General features: G+C 48.7%; 1 protein-coding gene across 1 annotated transcript in view; it reads left to right on the plus strand.

Annotated features, from left to right (window-relative positions):
- The window catches only part of LOC135199328 (condensin-2 complex subunit D3-L-like), a 48,480-nt gene that overhangs the window by 3,905 nt on the left and 28,123 nt on the right, over positions 1 to 16,452 (plus strand). The window contains 1 exon segment of the mRNA XM_064227263.1: positions 13,130 to 13,306. Coding sequence (XP_064083333.1) covers positions 13,130 to 13,306 — 177 coding nt within the window.

A 16,452-nucleotide genomic window follows, 5' to 3' on the forward strand; every position in this document is an offset into this window, starting at 1 on the left:
ATATATTATTTATGATAGATTCTAGCTATATATATAAAATACACACTATATATATATATATATATATATATATATATATATATATATATATATATATTTATTTATATATATAATATATATATATATATATATATATATATATATATATATATATATATTTATATATATATATATATATATATATATATATATATATATATATATATATATATATATATATATATATATATATATATATATATATATATATATATTTATATATATATATATATATATATATATATATATATATATATATATGTGTGTAATATATGTATAATAATATATAATATATTATATACTAATATATATATATATTATATACTATATAGTTATCTATAATGTTAGTATATATATCTATATATATATATATATTATATATATATAATATCTATATATTATCTGAATAGATATATATATATATATTATTTATTTATATACATTATACTATATATTATTAATTATTATTTATATATATATATTTATATATACTATTTTCTATAATTTTATTAATTTATATATTATATATTATATATATATACTATATATATGTATATTATATTATATTATTATATTTATATATATTGTTCCGATACGGTGTATACAAAACCTTCGGTCCTTTACAAATAAGCAAAGGTACTTAGCAGTAGCTGAACCAGTCGTAAGCTTTCAAGGGGTTCGGTAGTTAACTACTTGTCCGGCAGTTAGCGGTACGCTTGACTGCGAGGCGAGAAGTCACTTTGCTTTCGGCCGCACTTGTGGATGTATGTGCTGCTCATCATCTCTCTGCCCGGTTCTGTTGTATGCTTGGTTTTCTTCACTGCGTGAAGACTTTTTCGCTTTTTCTTTTAATTGTGTGTGTTGCAAGTACAAAAGTAAGTGCGTGTCTGTTTTGGTTTTCATTTTTATTATGGAAATTATGCAACAAGAGCCGGAGAAACCCCCTCGCCCCCCCATCAACCATAGAGTATGCCCGGGTATTGGGGGCCGTAAGTGTGGGGCTTTCTGCTCTTCTGGAGGTAGATCCTCATGATTTTTGTGCTCGGTGTAGAGGGCGTGAATGCTCTCGCACTGAGACTTGTGACACTTGTATCTTTTGGTTGGAGGTGCAGTGGGAGCGCTACGGGGGGAGGAAGAAGCCGTGGAAGCTGGCTAAGGAGTATTCAGAGGACTCCCCGGCTACGCCCTTGGTCACCGATTTGTCTTCCTCCTTTCTCCCTCTGGCTCAGCTCCCTCTTATGGCTCCTTCCCCTTCGGGGGAGTTTGCGCTCCCTCTCCTCCCTCGATCAGTCGAGCGTAGAGGAGGGGGCGAGATACCCCGACATCCAGTTGTACTTGGGGTCCTCCGTTCGCTCGGGCTGGGAACTATCCCCCCCCCCCCCGGGGCGAGGGGGGGACCCCTCACTAATCTACCCAACTTTTCATCCCTCAGACTTGCTGACCACGGGCGACGATCACGGTAGGGCCTGGTACTTGCTGGGGCTGCAAGGGACACCGACGGTCCAGGGGCTGCTTAGTCATCTTGCGAGAGGGGCTACGCCGGTTACGCACGGACCTACCACCATGACGGTATCCACACCAGGCTACGCTGCTCCGCCTCACCTGGTAAACACACAGCACGTAGCCACGATGACCCTGACAGCCACTGTGCAGGCTCTGTTGCCGGACTTTTCCCTGCCCGTTGCTACGCCGCCTCCTGGTTTTCCCGCTCCTGCCGCAGCCCCGGACTTCCGGTGTCCCAAGAGCTCGCCGCTAGACCTACCTCCTGTGCAGAGGATGATGCTGGTTCCTGCCCTGCCTCCTGTTCCTGATTTCATTGCCGCTCCAGCCTTGGTACCAGTTCCTGCCTGTGGTGTTGCTGCTCCCACCCCAGGTCCTTCCGGAAAAGGTGGAGTCGGGCCCTGTTGCTTTGGCAACTGCCCCGGCTCCGTCCTGGATGGAAGACCTGACGGTGGTGCTGAGGAAGCTGACGAAGAGGAAGAGGAGGAAGGTGTCGTCTTCGTCTTCATCATCATCTTCGTTGTCGTCGCCTGCCGTTGCTTCCCCTTCAACTTCTAAGGCCCCCAAGCCGAAGAAGAAGAAGGCTGCCTCCTCCCCCCCCTAAGAAGTCTCGTGCCGAGACTTCTAAGGGCCCGTCCCGCTCCGGTGGGATGGTTGGGACTTCCGTTGGTCCTCCTGTTCCTTTGGGAATGGGGCCAGTCTCTCCTTCCGCAAGGAAGAAGAAGACGGGAAACGGAGGAGTGTCGGCTAGCACCGGCACTTCCTCACCTGGCGCCAGAGGTTCTGCCTCGGCGCCAGGTACCGTCTCGGCCTCTCGTTCACGAGAGTCACAGAGTGTTCGCTCACCTGTGGGTGACCGGACAGCCAAGACCCAGGCATCAGAGTTCTCTCGGCGCCAGGATCCAGGCACGGGACGGAAGACTTGAGGGAGTCGCTCGGGCGACTCTCACCAGCGGATTTCCTCGTCTTTCTTCGCCAAGAGAAACTCCTCTCCATCTCCGCAGTTAAGGGCTACAGAGCTGTCCTGGCCTCAGTCCTTAAACTGCAAGGCGTGGATATCTCCTCTTCTTTCGAGATCTCCCTCTTGATGAAGAGCTTCGAGAGGTCTTGCCCACCCAGGGAACTCAGGCCCCCGGGATGGGATGTGACTCTCGTCTTTAGGAGTTTGACTCGCAGACCCTTCGAGCCACTCCGAGAGTCGTCAGACAGGAATCTGACCCTCAAGACCCTCTTCTTGCTGGCCCTGGCATCGGCGAAGAAAGTAGGCGAACTTCATGGTTTTTCCTTCAACGTTAAGCATTCCAGGGGATGGGGATCCGTGACGCTCGATTTCGTCCCGAACTTTGTAGCGAAGACTCAGAATCCTTCGGTCCCTGACAACCGGTTCGAGTCCTTCATGATCCCCTCCCTGAAGGATTCCACCGATAATGATGCGGATGAGATGCTGCTTTGTCCTGTGAGGGCACTACGGTGCTATCTGAAGAGAACTCGGCACCTCAAGCCCGAGTGTTGACTCCTCTTTGTTAGCACCGGGGTTACCAAAAAAGAAGTTTCCCAGAACACACTTTCTTTCTGGCTGCCTGAGGTGATCAGGAGGGCTTACGAGACAGCTGGCAGTGATGACATCCGTATCCTTCGTCCGAGAGCCCACGAAGTCAGAGGTATTGGTCCAACCCTTGCGTTCCGCAAGAATTTCTCCCTGGCGCAGGTTCTGAAGGCAGGGGTTTGGGCCAACCAGACCACCTTCACTACATTCTACCTTCGGGATATCACCCACAGGTACTTGGACACCTTTTCCTTGGGACCCATGGTGGCTGCTCAACAAGTTGTGTATAGTCTACCCAGCACCCAAGCGGACAGAACAGCATCCCATCCTTGTGTGACTGTATGTATGGATGAGTGAAAGAGAGTGTGACTGGCTTCTCTCCTTCATTCTTCCCTCTACCTGTGTGCAGAGGGCCGCAGTTGTCACTACGCTGAACAGGAGGCCGATGCAGGTAAGCTACACAACGGAGCCTCATTCTATCCCTTTCAGTAGGGATAGAAGTTTTTATCCACCGCTCCCCAACAAGGGGGGGAGTGGAAGCCAACAAGAGACAAACCCATAACTTTACTTTGGCTCCTGAAGTAGGAACTAGTTCTTGCTTTTGCTATTATAAGAGGTACGCTTGCCTCCCTCTTATAATTTGGTCCAGAAGTCTGACCTCTGATCCTGCGGTGCACACCCCGATCAGCTGGGCAGAGGCTAGGATCCTTCCCTCTGCTCTTACGACCAGGGAGGGAATCCAAGGTAGGACGAACACCAGTCTGTTCATAAGACTCAGATTCTACCCACCAATAAGTGAGTCTTCCTATTGTAAAGGACCGAAGGTTTGTATACCGTATCGGAACAAATAACAATTTTTCGAAAATTGTATTTTTCCTAACTATACAAACCTGAGATCCTTTACATATAGTCCCACCTCATGCCACCCCTCACTCTGCGTTTTCTGAACCTCAAGCAAAGTGACTTCTTGCCTCGCAGTTGTTCGTACCGCTAACTGCTGGACAAGTAGTTAACTACCAAACCCCTTGTTCGAAAGTTTGTGACCGGTTCAGCTGCCGCTAAGTACCTTCCTATTGTAAAGGACCTCAGGTTTGTATAGTTATGAAAAATACAATTTTCGACAAATTGTTATATTAATTTATTTACAGGTTAAATTAAACTATTTACAAGTGAGACCAGGTTGTTCCATCACGTAATACAAACCCTCGGTCCTTTAACATATGGAATGTAATCAGCGACAGCCGGAACCGGTCGTAAGCTTTGAACAAGGAGGTTCAGTAGTTAACTGCTTGTCCGGTAGTCGGGTGTCCCGCCTGGCTGGGAGGTGAAGCTTCACTTTGCTTTCGGCTGCCGTTGGTGTCGGACGTGTTGTTTGCCGCTCTGCCCGCTGTGTCGTATGCTGAGATACTTCATTGTGAAGCATTTTTTCCCTACTTTCCCTATTTCTGAGTGCTTGTGTTGGAAATTTGTGAGTACTTGGAACTTGTTTATTGTTATTGTATTGCTCGTGGATCGTGATATGATGGATTCCTGCGAGCCCGAGAGACCCCCACGCCCCCCCGTCAGCCGCAGATTGTCCCTGGTGTGGATGGCCGTAAGTGTGGGGCCTTAGGTCTCTTGTGGAGGTAGACCCTCATGATTTATGTATTCGGTGTCGAGGGCGTGAATGCTCTCACACTGAGCCATGTGATTTATGTGTATTGTGGTCGGGGGAGCAGTGGGAGTGTTACGAGGGGAGGAAGAAGGCACGTAAGCCCGGCCAAAGAGTCGTCGGAGGGCTCTCCAGCGATGACTCTGTTACGGACCCGTCTTCCTCTTTCCTTCCTCCGTCTCAGCTCCCGCGTATGGCTCCTTCCCCTTCGGGGGGTGTGTCGCAGTCCTCCTCACTTGACCAGTCAAGTGTGAAGGAGGGCGCTCGGCATCCAGATGTATTTGGGGTCTTCCGTTCGCTCGGGGTGGGAGATTTCCCCCTCTGGGCGATCGGGAACCCTCCCCCCCATTAACCCGACCTTTCCTTCCTCAGGTGTGCATACCCCGGGTGATGATCTCGGACAGATCTGGTACTCTCTTGGGCTCCTGGGGACACCGAGCATTCAGGGGCTGCTGTAACACCTAGCAGCGCATGGATCCAGGCTTGTCTCACATGGACCAGAGACGTCGACCACAACAACGGTGTCGATGCCGGGTTAGGCTGCTCCTCCCCACCTGGTGTATATGCAGCACGTGGCTACGGTTACCCCGACGGCTGCAGTCCAAGCTCCGCTGCCGGGTTTGCTGAGGAGGGAAGTCACCCTGCCGCCTGGTTTCGCTGCTCTCGCCCCAGCCCCTGACTTTCGGTGTCCCAAGAGCTCCCCGCTTGACCTGCTGCCAGTACCGGTGATGACGCTGGCTCCTGTACCGCCACCAGTTCCTGTTGCTGCCACTCCTGTACCAGTTCCTGCCGTCATTGCTCCAGCCTGTGGTGTTGCTGCCCCCACCGCAGGTCCCTCCGGACAGGTGCAGCTGGACCCTTTTGCTTCGGCAACTGCTCCAGCTCCGTCCTGGATGGAGGACCTGACAGTGGTCCTGAGGAAGCTGACGAAGAAGAAGAGGAAGGTGTCGTTGTCTTCGTCGTCGTCTGCAGCCGCCTCTTCCCCTTCGACTTCCAGGCCCCACAGCCAAGGAAGAAGAAGGTTGCCTCCTCCCCCCCTAAGAAGTCTCGCTTAGAGACCTCTAAGGGTCATTCCCACTCCGGTGGGAAAGGTGGGGCTTCCGCTGGTCCTCTTGTTCCTTCGGGATCGGGGCCTGTCTCTCTTTCCGCTAGGAAGAAGACGGGGACCAGAGGGGTACCGGCTAACACTGGCACCTCCTTGCCTGGCGCCAGAGGTTCTGCCTCGGCGCCAGGTACCGTCTCGGCCGCTCGTTCGAGAGAGGTACCAAGTGTACGGTCACCTGTGGGTGACCGTGCAGCAGAGGGTCTAGGCAGCTGAACTAACTCACCGCCAGGACCCAGGCACGGAGCAGAAGACTGGTGGCAGTCGCTCAGGCAACTCCCGCCAGGCCAGCGATCGCTCTCGTGGCGATCCGCCGGTTCCCAAGGTTGACGTGACGGTCCCCCCAGACCGTACGCGGGTTGAGGCAGGGAAGAGGTCCCCCGGTCACCAGGACCAGCCTCGGCTGGTCCAGGCACCGTGACGTGCCGTGAGGACGGGCCACGCTCCCACCACAACAGTGGACTCTGTCGGTCCCCTGACCGTTGCTCCCACCGGGACCGGACGGATAGGGTGACTGGTAGTAGCTCTCCTGACGCTCGGGACCGTCACTACCGTTCTCGGTCCAGCGGTTTTCCCCAGGGAGACCGCGCGACTAGGCCTGCAGCTCAATCGTCACCGCGGGTTGGCGATCGCCTGCAGTCCCCCCAGCGCACCGGTTCTGCCGGTGGGCAGGAAGGGGGGAGTGTCAGGTCTTCGTCTCCTATCCCTTCAACCTCCTCGGGCTACACCGGGAGGAGCGAGGTGATCAGGAGCGACTGAGAGGTGTGCGCCTCTTGCGGTCCCTCCACGAGGGCCTATGAACCTGGCACGGTCATGGGACCAACCAGATCGTACGCCCAAGTGGTTGGAGGAGACCAGGAGGGGTCTGTCGTGGTTCCTCCTGTGGAAGGAGGAGGGTCTCGGGAGAAGTTCTCCCTGGATGGACTTGACGGTCCATCCCCTCAGGACGCAGTCACTCCCGAGATCCAGAGGTCTTTCGCTGAGGTCATCGCGCTGAGTCGTCAGCACAATGACCTCGGGGAACGATCGGTGCTCCTGCCCTCTGAGCCTACATCTAGGCTGGAGTTGTTCTGGGGTCCTAAGAGGGAACCCAGGACGACGGTGGGTCTGCCCCGATCAGCCTTGGCCAACAGTGTGCTGGGCCAAGTGGACTCTCGTCTCCGGACAGGAGGGATCACTTCGGTCCAGCAGGTCGTCCAAGCTGCTTCCCCCTCCTCTACCATGACAGAGGTGCTTCTACGTGCCTTCGGAGGACCCGCTGCCGCCCAAACAGGTTAACCTGAAGCTGGCTAGGCTAACTCAGGGTGTGTCTCTTCAACACCTGCTGTCCAAGAACCGGAGCAAGAGGCATTGGCGTTGGAGTCGACTGCCATGGCAGTGTCCAAGGTTGTGGCCTCCTCGGGAAACATCACTCCCGAAGGAGACCCGGCTTTCGGGAGACTGTGCCAGTCTGGAGGTAGGGCTATCTCCTACCTGGCCCACCAGATGGCCAACCTGTGGGCCAACCTGGTTCTGAGACGTCGGGACGCAGTCCTCACTCAAGTGACCAGGTCGGCAGGGCGTGAGGGAGCTTTGGGTCTGAGAAACGGACCGGTGCTGGATTCCCGCGCTCTCTTTCCTAGAGAGATGGTGGATGCTGCAGTGGAGCAGCGGCGCACTGAGGACAGTGACCGTTTAGTCTTCCAGGCAGTCTCAAAGGCGACTGGGCAGCATTGAGCCACTGCGGCTAACCCAAAGAGCTCAGCTAACGCTTCCTCTGTAGCTAAGACGACGGCCTCGTCGAAGCCGAGAGGAAAGATCCAGCCTTTGATTTCTTCGGTAAGGAGTGACCGTCAGCCCTCCTCCCAGTCCTCCTTCTCCAGAGGAGGATCCAGGGAGAAGAAGTCGAAGACGGGGAAACGCTAGGGACGGCATTCCCCCTCACCTGCTGCCGGAAGTGGGGGGTTGCCTGGTGAGCCATTGGGCAACTTGGCAGCGTTACGGAGCCGAGACCTGGATAGTGGGTGTCCTTCGGGACGGATATCTACTACCCTTCGAGTCGCGGCCACCCCTCACCTCCAATCCGGTTCATCTACAGATGTACGTTCCCGGTTCTGCCAGGGACGTAGTGCTTCAGCAAGAAGTGGAAGCCATGCTGAGCAAGTGAGCTGTGGAGATCGTACTGGATCAGTCACCGGGCTTCTACTGCCGACTTTTCCTTGTGGAGAAGTCATCGGGGGGCTGGCGCCCGGTGATAGATCTCGCTCCCTTGAACCAATTCGTTTGCCAGACTCAGTTCATGATGGAAACGAAAACGCTCAGTGCTCGATTCCATCAGGGAGAACGACTTCATGCTTTCTGTGGACCTGAAGGATGCATATTTCCAGATACCCATCCACCGTAGACTCGCGGATCAGCAGGTTCAGGGAGGCAGCTGGACGGTTCCTGTTCCTACAGGAGCAGCCAGCTCAGCAGTGGCAGGTCGTGATTGGTCATCTGTTGTCTCTTGAGAAGTTAGTCCCTCACAGGCGTCTTCACCTGCGGTCTCTTCAGTGGAGGCTAAAGGAGAGTTGGTCACAGGCAAGAGACCCTCCGTACTTACCCGTGTCTCACGGAGGAGGTGAGGCAGGACCTAGCCTGGTGGCTGGATGATGGGAATCTCATAAAAGGAGTGCCCATTCGCACTCCCCCCCCTGGAGATGCCACTGTTCTCAGACGCGTCAACCGAGGGATGGGGCGCACACCTGGAGGAGTTGCTGGCTGCAGGTGTGTGGGACCATCGCGACAAGCACCTTCACATCAACGTCCTGGAGCTCAAGGCAGCGTTTCTCGCTCTCCAAGAGTTCCAGGAACAGGTGATGGGATACTCAGTGGTGTTGATGAGCGACAACACCACTGTAGTGGCATATGTCAACAAACGGGGGGCCTAGTGTCCCTCCCGTTGCACCAGTTGACAATGCAGGTGCACGAGTGGGCGGTAGCTCGCTCGGTAGAGCTGTCGGCCCGATATATTCCAGGCAAGAGGAATGTAGTGGCAGACAAGCTCAGCCGTCGGAATCAGGTGATAGGAACCGAATGGTCCCTCCACCCAGACGTGGCAAAAAGGCTCTTCAACCTGTGGGGGCGTCCAGTCGTGGATCTGTTCACCACCCGGCACAACAGGAAACTTGAGGTTTTCTAATCAGTTGTGCTGGACCCATGGGCAGCTGCAGAGGACACTCTGCAACATCCGTGGGACAACCTCTTCGTGTATGCCTTTCCCCCGTTCTGTCTGATTCGCAAGGTGATCAGCAGGGTGCTGGTCACCGCGAATCTTCGGATGATTCTGGTAGCACCCAAATGGTCTCGGACTGTTTGGTATCCGGACCTGCTGGCTCTTCTCTCCGAAGCACTGAGAGGTTGTGCCAGCCACACGTGGAATGGTACCACCGATCGGTTCGGTCCCTGTCTCTTTATGGCTGGCTGTTATCCACCATATCTTGCGATCGAGAGGCTTTTCTCGTCGAGCAGCAACAGAGATGGCAGGATACCTCAGGCAGTCCACTGCAGCTGTGTACCAGGGGAAGTGGTCCATCATCTGTGGTTGGTGTCGTGGACTGGGTCTCTCTCCTCTCAGAGCATTTCTTTAGCAGGTAGCGGATTTCCTCGTCTTCCTTCTCCGAGAGAAGCTCCTCTCCATCTCCGCAGTGAAAGGCTAAAGAGCCGCCCTGGCCCTTGTCCTTAAGCTGCAGGGAGTGGACATCTCCACCTTCTTGGAGATCTCCCTCCTGATGAAGAGCTTCGAGAACTCTTGCCCACCCAGGGAACTCAGGCCCCCTGGGTGGGATGTGACTCTCGTCCTTAGGAGTTTGACTTGAAGACCCTTCGAGCCACTCCGGGAGTTGTCAGACAGGGATTTGACCCTCAAGACCATCTTTCTGCTGGCCCTGGCATCGGTGAAGAGAGTAGGGGAACTTCATGGTCTTTCGTTTGATATTAAACACACTAGGGGATGGGGATCTGTGACGCTCGAATTCGTCCCGGATTTCATAGTGAAGACTCAGAACCCTTCGGTCCCTGACGACCGGTTCGAGTCTTTCACGATCCCCTCCCTGAAGGACTTCACCAACAATGGTGTGGATGAGATGCTGCTTTGTCCTGTGAGGGCGCTACGGCGCTATCTGAAGAAAACTCGTCACCTCAGACCTGAGTATCGACGCCTCTTCGTTAGCACCGGGGTTACCAAGAAGGAGGTGTCCAAGAACACTTTCTTTCTGGCTTCGAGAGGTCATCAGGAAGGCGTACGCTTCAGATTGGAGTGATGACACCGGTTCCCTTCGTCCGAGAGCCCATGAAGTCAGAGGTATTGGTCCAACCCTTGCGTTCCGCATGAACTTCTCCGTGGCACAGGTTCTGAAGGCAGGGGTTTGGGCCAACCAGACCACCTTCACATCTTTTTATCTTCGGGATATCGCCCACAGGTCCTTGGACACCTTTTCCTTGGGACCATGGTGGCTGCCCAATAAGTTGTGTATCTTACCCAGCTCCTGAGCGGACAGAACAGCATCGCATCCTTGTGTGATTGCGTGATTGGGCGGGTGAATGAGAGTGTGACTGGCTTCTCTTCCTCCCCCTTTCTCTCCTCTACCTGTGGGCAGAGGGCTGCGGTCGTCACTACGCTGGACAGGAGGCCGATGCAGATAAGCTACTCGACTGAGCTCCATTCTATCCCTTTCAGTAGGGATAGGAGCGGATATATACCACTCCCCTATTAGTGGGGGGAGTGGATGCCAACAAGAGACAACCCATGACCTTATATTTGGCTCTTGAAGTAGGAACTAGTTCTTGCTTGCTATTCATAAGAGGCACGCTTGCCTCCCTCTTATGAATTTGGTCCAGAGGTCTGACCTCTGATCCTGCGGTGCACACCCCAATCAGCTGGGCAGAGGCTAGGATCCCTCCCTCTGCTCTTATGACCAGGGAGGGAACCAAGGTCGGACGAACACCAGTCTGTTCATAAGACTCAGATTCCACCCACCAATAAGTGAGTCTTCCATATGTAAAGGACCAAGGGTTTGTATTACGTGTTGGAACAAATAACAATTTGTTGTAAATTGTATTTTTCCTAACTATACAAACCTGAGGTCCTTTACACATAGTCCCACCTCATGCCACCCCTCACTCTGTTCCTGGGCCTAAAGCAAAGTGAAGCTTCACCTCCCAGCCGGGCGGGACACCCGACTACCAGACAAGCAGTTAACTACCGAACCTCCTTGTTCAAAGCTTGCAGCCGGTTCCAGCTGCCGCTGATTACATTCCATATGTTAAAGGACCTCAGGTTTGTATAGTTAGGAAAAATACAATTTACGACAAATTGTGATTTTTGGATGGCAAAAATACACGATGATCAGTTATCAAAACAATCAATACATCAACCAAAATTTGACATCAATAGTGAACATCTCACTAAACCAGAGCATAAACTTGCTCTACACAAGAAATAATGATGAAAATTACAATAACATCATTAACAGAGCCATGCACTTGCTCGACACATTACAGTAGCATTATTAACAGAGCCATACACTTGCTCGTCACCAAAAAATGAATAACGGGCAATCACACGAACAGCATAAATGATAATAATAACTCAAATAGGCAGCATACAGAATCATGCAATAATAAGAAGTACAAACAACAGTAAACGAACAGCATAAATAATTAAACATTAATAAACCAGCAGCAAACAAACAATCATGCAGCACAGAAACAACACCAAACTGCATAACTCCGGATAGCGTAACAATCTCCGTAGAGACCACACGACAGACCCAGCTGTCGAAAAGGATGAATACCAACAGATGATCTCCATGAAAACATAGAAGCAGTCACCAACTGCAAACTGGTACACGGCCATCACACAGATGATCGTGGAAGAATCGTCAACACAACATATGTTGTCGAACTGGAACTAAGCTGCTCCACAGACGACTATGGTTTAGCCATCTCCCATCCAACTGCTACCACAACCAACAGGTAAAGTGATACCTGCTGAAGTCACAAATGATTTCCAGCTGCTCCATTACTGCCATGCTGCTGTTGCCTTCTCAGCTGAGGTTTCCCAGAACCTCTCAGGTCGCCATCCAAAACCTGTCTACAGGTGTCACTCACACCACGACAAAAGTAACCTCGTCACCATGACGATAAACACTGGCGGGTAAGGAAAACAATGCAACCATCGTAATGGTTGATTAAAACAAATAATCGTTACACTTGACACTTTAAATTTAAATTAGAAGAAGAGTTATTGAGACCATTTGCATTCTTTGGTTGTTAAAAATTGAAAAAATCTGCAATTTCACTGTAGTTTCCATTTTCAATTGTATGCAAAGTTTCCTTTGAGAATTCAAGCCATCACCCTTATAGTATACTAGGTTGTTGAAGCTTGGTATCAAGGTGTGTGGTAAGTAGGTGAGTGGTGGGGTACTGCGCACTTACCTGTCAGTAACCCAGCACTTTTTCCTTTGGCTGTCATCCTGTGCAGATGTCTTGCTACATTCCCTTCTAACTTGTGTTTGAAGCTTTTACTCCTGTGGTTGATGACACAAACTGAATGAATGATTACATTTCAGCAGTTCTAGTGTGGCTGCTATGCAGAATAATGAGTGTTGGTCCTGAACAATTAAGATGTGTTGGCTGAGAAAGTGCGGAAGTTTTGTTTCCTTTCATTGCAGATCCCCACTGCCTTTGCAAGGAGTACTGGCTTGTCCTGCAATGGGGAGAGGTGCAGGAAGGCCAAAAAGTACTTGTCCCATTTCTTTGTTGTGTGGAAATCTCACCTTCTCCCCTTTTAAAGATGCCAAGCATTTTTGAGTCCTTCATATCTTATGCCCCACTGGTTTTTGTGCCCTTCCTGCTCCAAGCAAGCACTCCTGAGAGTGGCAGCTCAATTGTGCATGTGGGTGTCATCCCTGGTAAATCTTCTACATGTAAGTTGGACCATTAAGGTGGGAGAGATTAAAGGGCACGAAGAGGAAAGTGAACAGCAGGAGGCGGTGCAACTAGACACATGAGGACTTGAGCACAGTGGTCCTTTCATAGCCCTTTGTAGGCAGTATAGTATATAGTACGTACTAAAGTTTCTTTGCAGATTCTCTTCAACATCTCAATTGTTCCCTTTAGTTTCTTATTTGTACCTATTTGTCAGCTTGGTCTTTCTCCAGTTTGAGGGCAAATGACCTTTGCCAGCCCTCTGATAATCTAGGTAAGGAGATTCATTTTGCTAAATTAGTTACAGAAAATAATCTTTTGATTCATCGCTTGTTCATTCCAGGTGCTCATGGAACACTGCCGCGACCCAGCCCTCCTGATCAGGAAACAGATGATCACTTCGTTGTCGGCGCTTGTAGAAGCTTACCCGGAAAATGAAGATGTAATTATCTGTTGGATCAAGGGTGTCTTCCCTCTTATCCTTGATCCAGAGGTCAAAGTTCAAGAAAAAGTGACCGAGGTAGGTTTTATATCAGTTTGGAATAATCCTCTGTGAGTATGTTTTTTCATTTAAGTATTTTTCATAAGCCAAGTGAGGATGAATTTTGGTAAAAAAAGCATATGAAGAATGGATAAAGAGCCCACATCAAGATAAATGTACAGTAGTGTCAACTCCCAGTGTTCGCTGGGGATATGAATAGCTAAAATCTGCGTATAGTATACTTGAAGCCCTTCTAAAATTGCTTATACCTTAGTATTTTAATAGTGTTATCACAAAAAACTTATTTACGTAGTCATGAAAATACGGTAATAATCAATTAATATTTCTCCAGGAAAAATAATGCGAATTGGCAAATTTTTTGTAAATATGTAGTATATAGTATATCTGTTCCATAAAAAAATCGCTAATAGGTGAGTCCGTGAATCCAGAACTGCGAATAGGTGGTGGTGCAAGTAGCATTTTAGAGGGACGTTTCCAAATAATAAATTTTATGAAAATTGATATTTTTAGCCTGAAGGTGCCATCTGATCAAGCAGCTGAAGCATCTGTCTTTGGAGCTCATGCTTGTTGATATAACAGAAGTATCAGAAAAATATTTGAATGAACTGCTCCCATCCTTCTGTCATTATTATAAAAATTATTGCTCCATCTTCAAGGCCTTGATTCACCCTTACAACCTGACCTCAGCTTGCATTTGCTTTCAACTTTTTCTTCTGAGATGCACATTACAATTTTTTTCAACTTTCTCTTCTGACGTACACATTACAATTTTCTCCAGTTTACGCAGTCTATGTGAATTCCCACGTGGCCTTGATTGTCATTTGGTTTTCTGGATCTTAATATAGGCAGTCCCCACTTACAGGAGGCATCGTTTAACGTCATTTCATTTTTACAATGCTTGGCAAATGACGTCGTTAACCAGTTTTTCTGAACTGGTAAGTGGTATTTGTGGTGGTAGGTTTCTGTTTCCCAGTATGTAGCAGCAGTTATGACTTGGACTATCAACGGATAGTCTCTTGTTCGTCACTTTTTCATAAGTTGTATTTCAGCAGAGATCTTTCACATTCACAATTGATCCCTGATTCCTTCTATCTGCTGAGAGCGACCAGATTCTCAGAACAGCAGCACCAGTACGCAATAAATATGCCTTGCCATCAAACTTCTCAGTCCCAGAGGTCCTTATTCCTCACACTGTTGGACTGCGGAACAGCCTCCCTTGAGAGGATGTCGTGCAATCGGAAGTTGAGAAGTTAGAGCGAAAATGCAATGCATTACTACCTTAATACCATTCTTGCCTTTTGGTACATTTTTATCTATTTATTAATTTTTTTCTTTTTCAATAAGTGGTATCTCTTCTTTCTGTATTTCCCTCTACTTCCTCTTACTCCTTCCTAGTGAACACCATATTCTTTGGAAGTTTGAATTCCAAGTCATTGGCCCCTTTGGTGGGCTTGTTCCATGTGAATAGGTTTAATATACTGAATATTAATTATGATAATAATACATGTTGCCAATCCGTATTTACATGTACCGTAAATTGTTGTGGATGTTTTATCTTATGTATGCACATTTCTGTAGAGTAAGGAAAAATGATTGTTGTAATGTAGTCATTAATGCGGGTTGTTGATGTGTACTAGTTAAAAAATCAGTGTTGTGTTAGTGCATAAAATTGTCGTGTATTCAAACTGGATTGCCGATAACCGAGCCTGCTGAACACCATGGACTGCCTGTATTGACCAAATCAGCCCTGTTGGAGTTTGTGTAATGTGTCTAATTTCAAGCAAAAGAACCTCAATAGCGTGGTTGGTATGGTGTTGGCGTGATTCCTGAGAATTCCACTGAGGGGTTAGAGATATGTATTTCTGGTGATAGAAGTTCACTCTCGACGCGGTTCGGAAGTCATGTAAAGCTGTTGGTCCCGTTGCCGAATAACCACTGCGTTCCATGCAACGTAAAAACACCATATAGACAAAACTAATTTGTTCCGACACGGCATACAAACCTTCGGTCCTTTTACTTTTACAATAGGAAGGTACTAGCGGCAGCTGGATAGGTCGTAAGCTTTCGAACAAGGGGTTCGGTAGTTAACTGCTTGTCCGACAGGCGCGCGCGCGCGACTGGGAGGTAAACAAATCACTTTTGCTTTCGGCCTGCTGGCGTGTAGACGTGTATCATCGCTCTCTGCCCGCTTCATCGTCGTTGCTTTCGCATGGTTGTGTTTTTCTTTTTCTATTTATCTAGTGAAACTGACTTGTAAGTACAATCATTTGATATTTATTTCCATTGAAATCAATTGTGAATTAAAGGATCTTGGTTTCTCCACGCCCTCCGATTACCCGAGTGCCGGGTCTGAAGGGAGTAAGTGCGGGAATTCATTTTCCCCAATGATCCTCGTATTGTGTATGCTCGGTGCCGAGGGCGGGAGAGCGCTCGCTCCGAGCTTATATTTTGGTTGGAAATGTGTAGATGAAAATCGTAAGTAAGTGCCCTTTTCATTTATATTTTTTTGACCTGTATGCTCGTTGCCGAGCGAATGCGCTCGGCACGAAAACTTATTCTGTATGGAAGTGGAATCGCAAGTACAGTATTCTTTTTCATTTTCATATATTTATTTTGATTGTAGCAATACTCATTTTGGATCAGTTTCCGCTCTTACCCGGAAATTGATCTTTTCCCCTTTTTATTTGAATGAAGTGAAATCGCAAGTGCAGTTCTTTTTCATTTTCATATTTTATTGAGATTGCATTATTTACTTGGATCAATGTTTCCGCTATTTCCCGGGAATTGATCCATTTCCCCTTTTTATTTTGCTATGAAGTGAAATCGCAAGCGCAGTATTCTTTTTCATTTTCATATATATTTTGATTGCATCAATTCATTATGGATCAAGGTTTCCGTTCATAATCGGGAATGGATCCTTTTACCCTTGCGCTCGGTACCGAGGGCGCAAATGCGCTCGATCCGAGCCCTTATTCATTGTGAAGTGAATCGTAATGCAAGATTCTTTTTCATTTTATTCCTTTTATTATTGATTGCATCAATATTTATTTGGTTCAAGTTCCGCTCAGTCAGGGAATTGATCCTTATGCCCTTGCATTCGGGCCGAGGGCACAATTGCTCTCGGGCTCTTATTATTATTGTTGGGTACATGGGTGCTGTGCGGG

This window comes from Macrobrachium nipponense, chromosome 25 (genome assembly GCF_015104395.2).
Source record: "Macrobrachium nipponense isolate FS-2020 chromosome 25, ASM1510439v2, whole genome shotgun sequence".
Classification (NCBI taxonomy): domain Eukaryota; kingdom Metazoa; phylum Arthropoda; class Malacostraca; order Decapoda; family Palaemonidae; genus Macrobrachium; species Macrobrachium nipponense.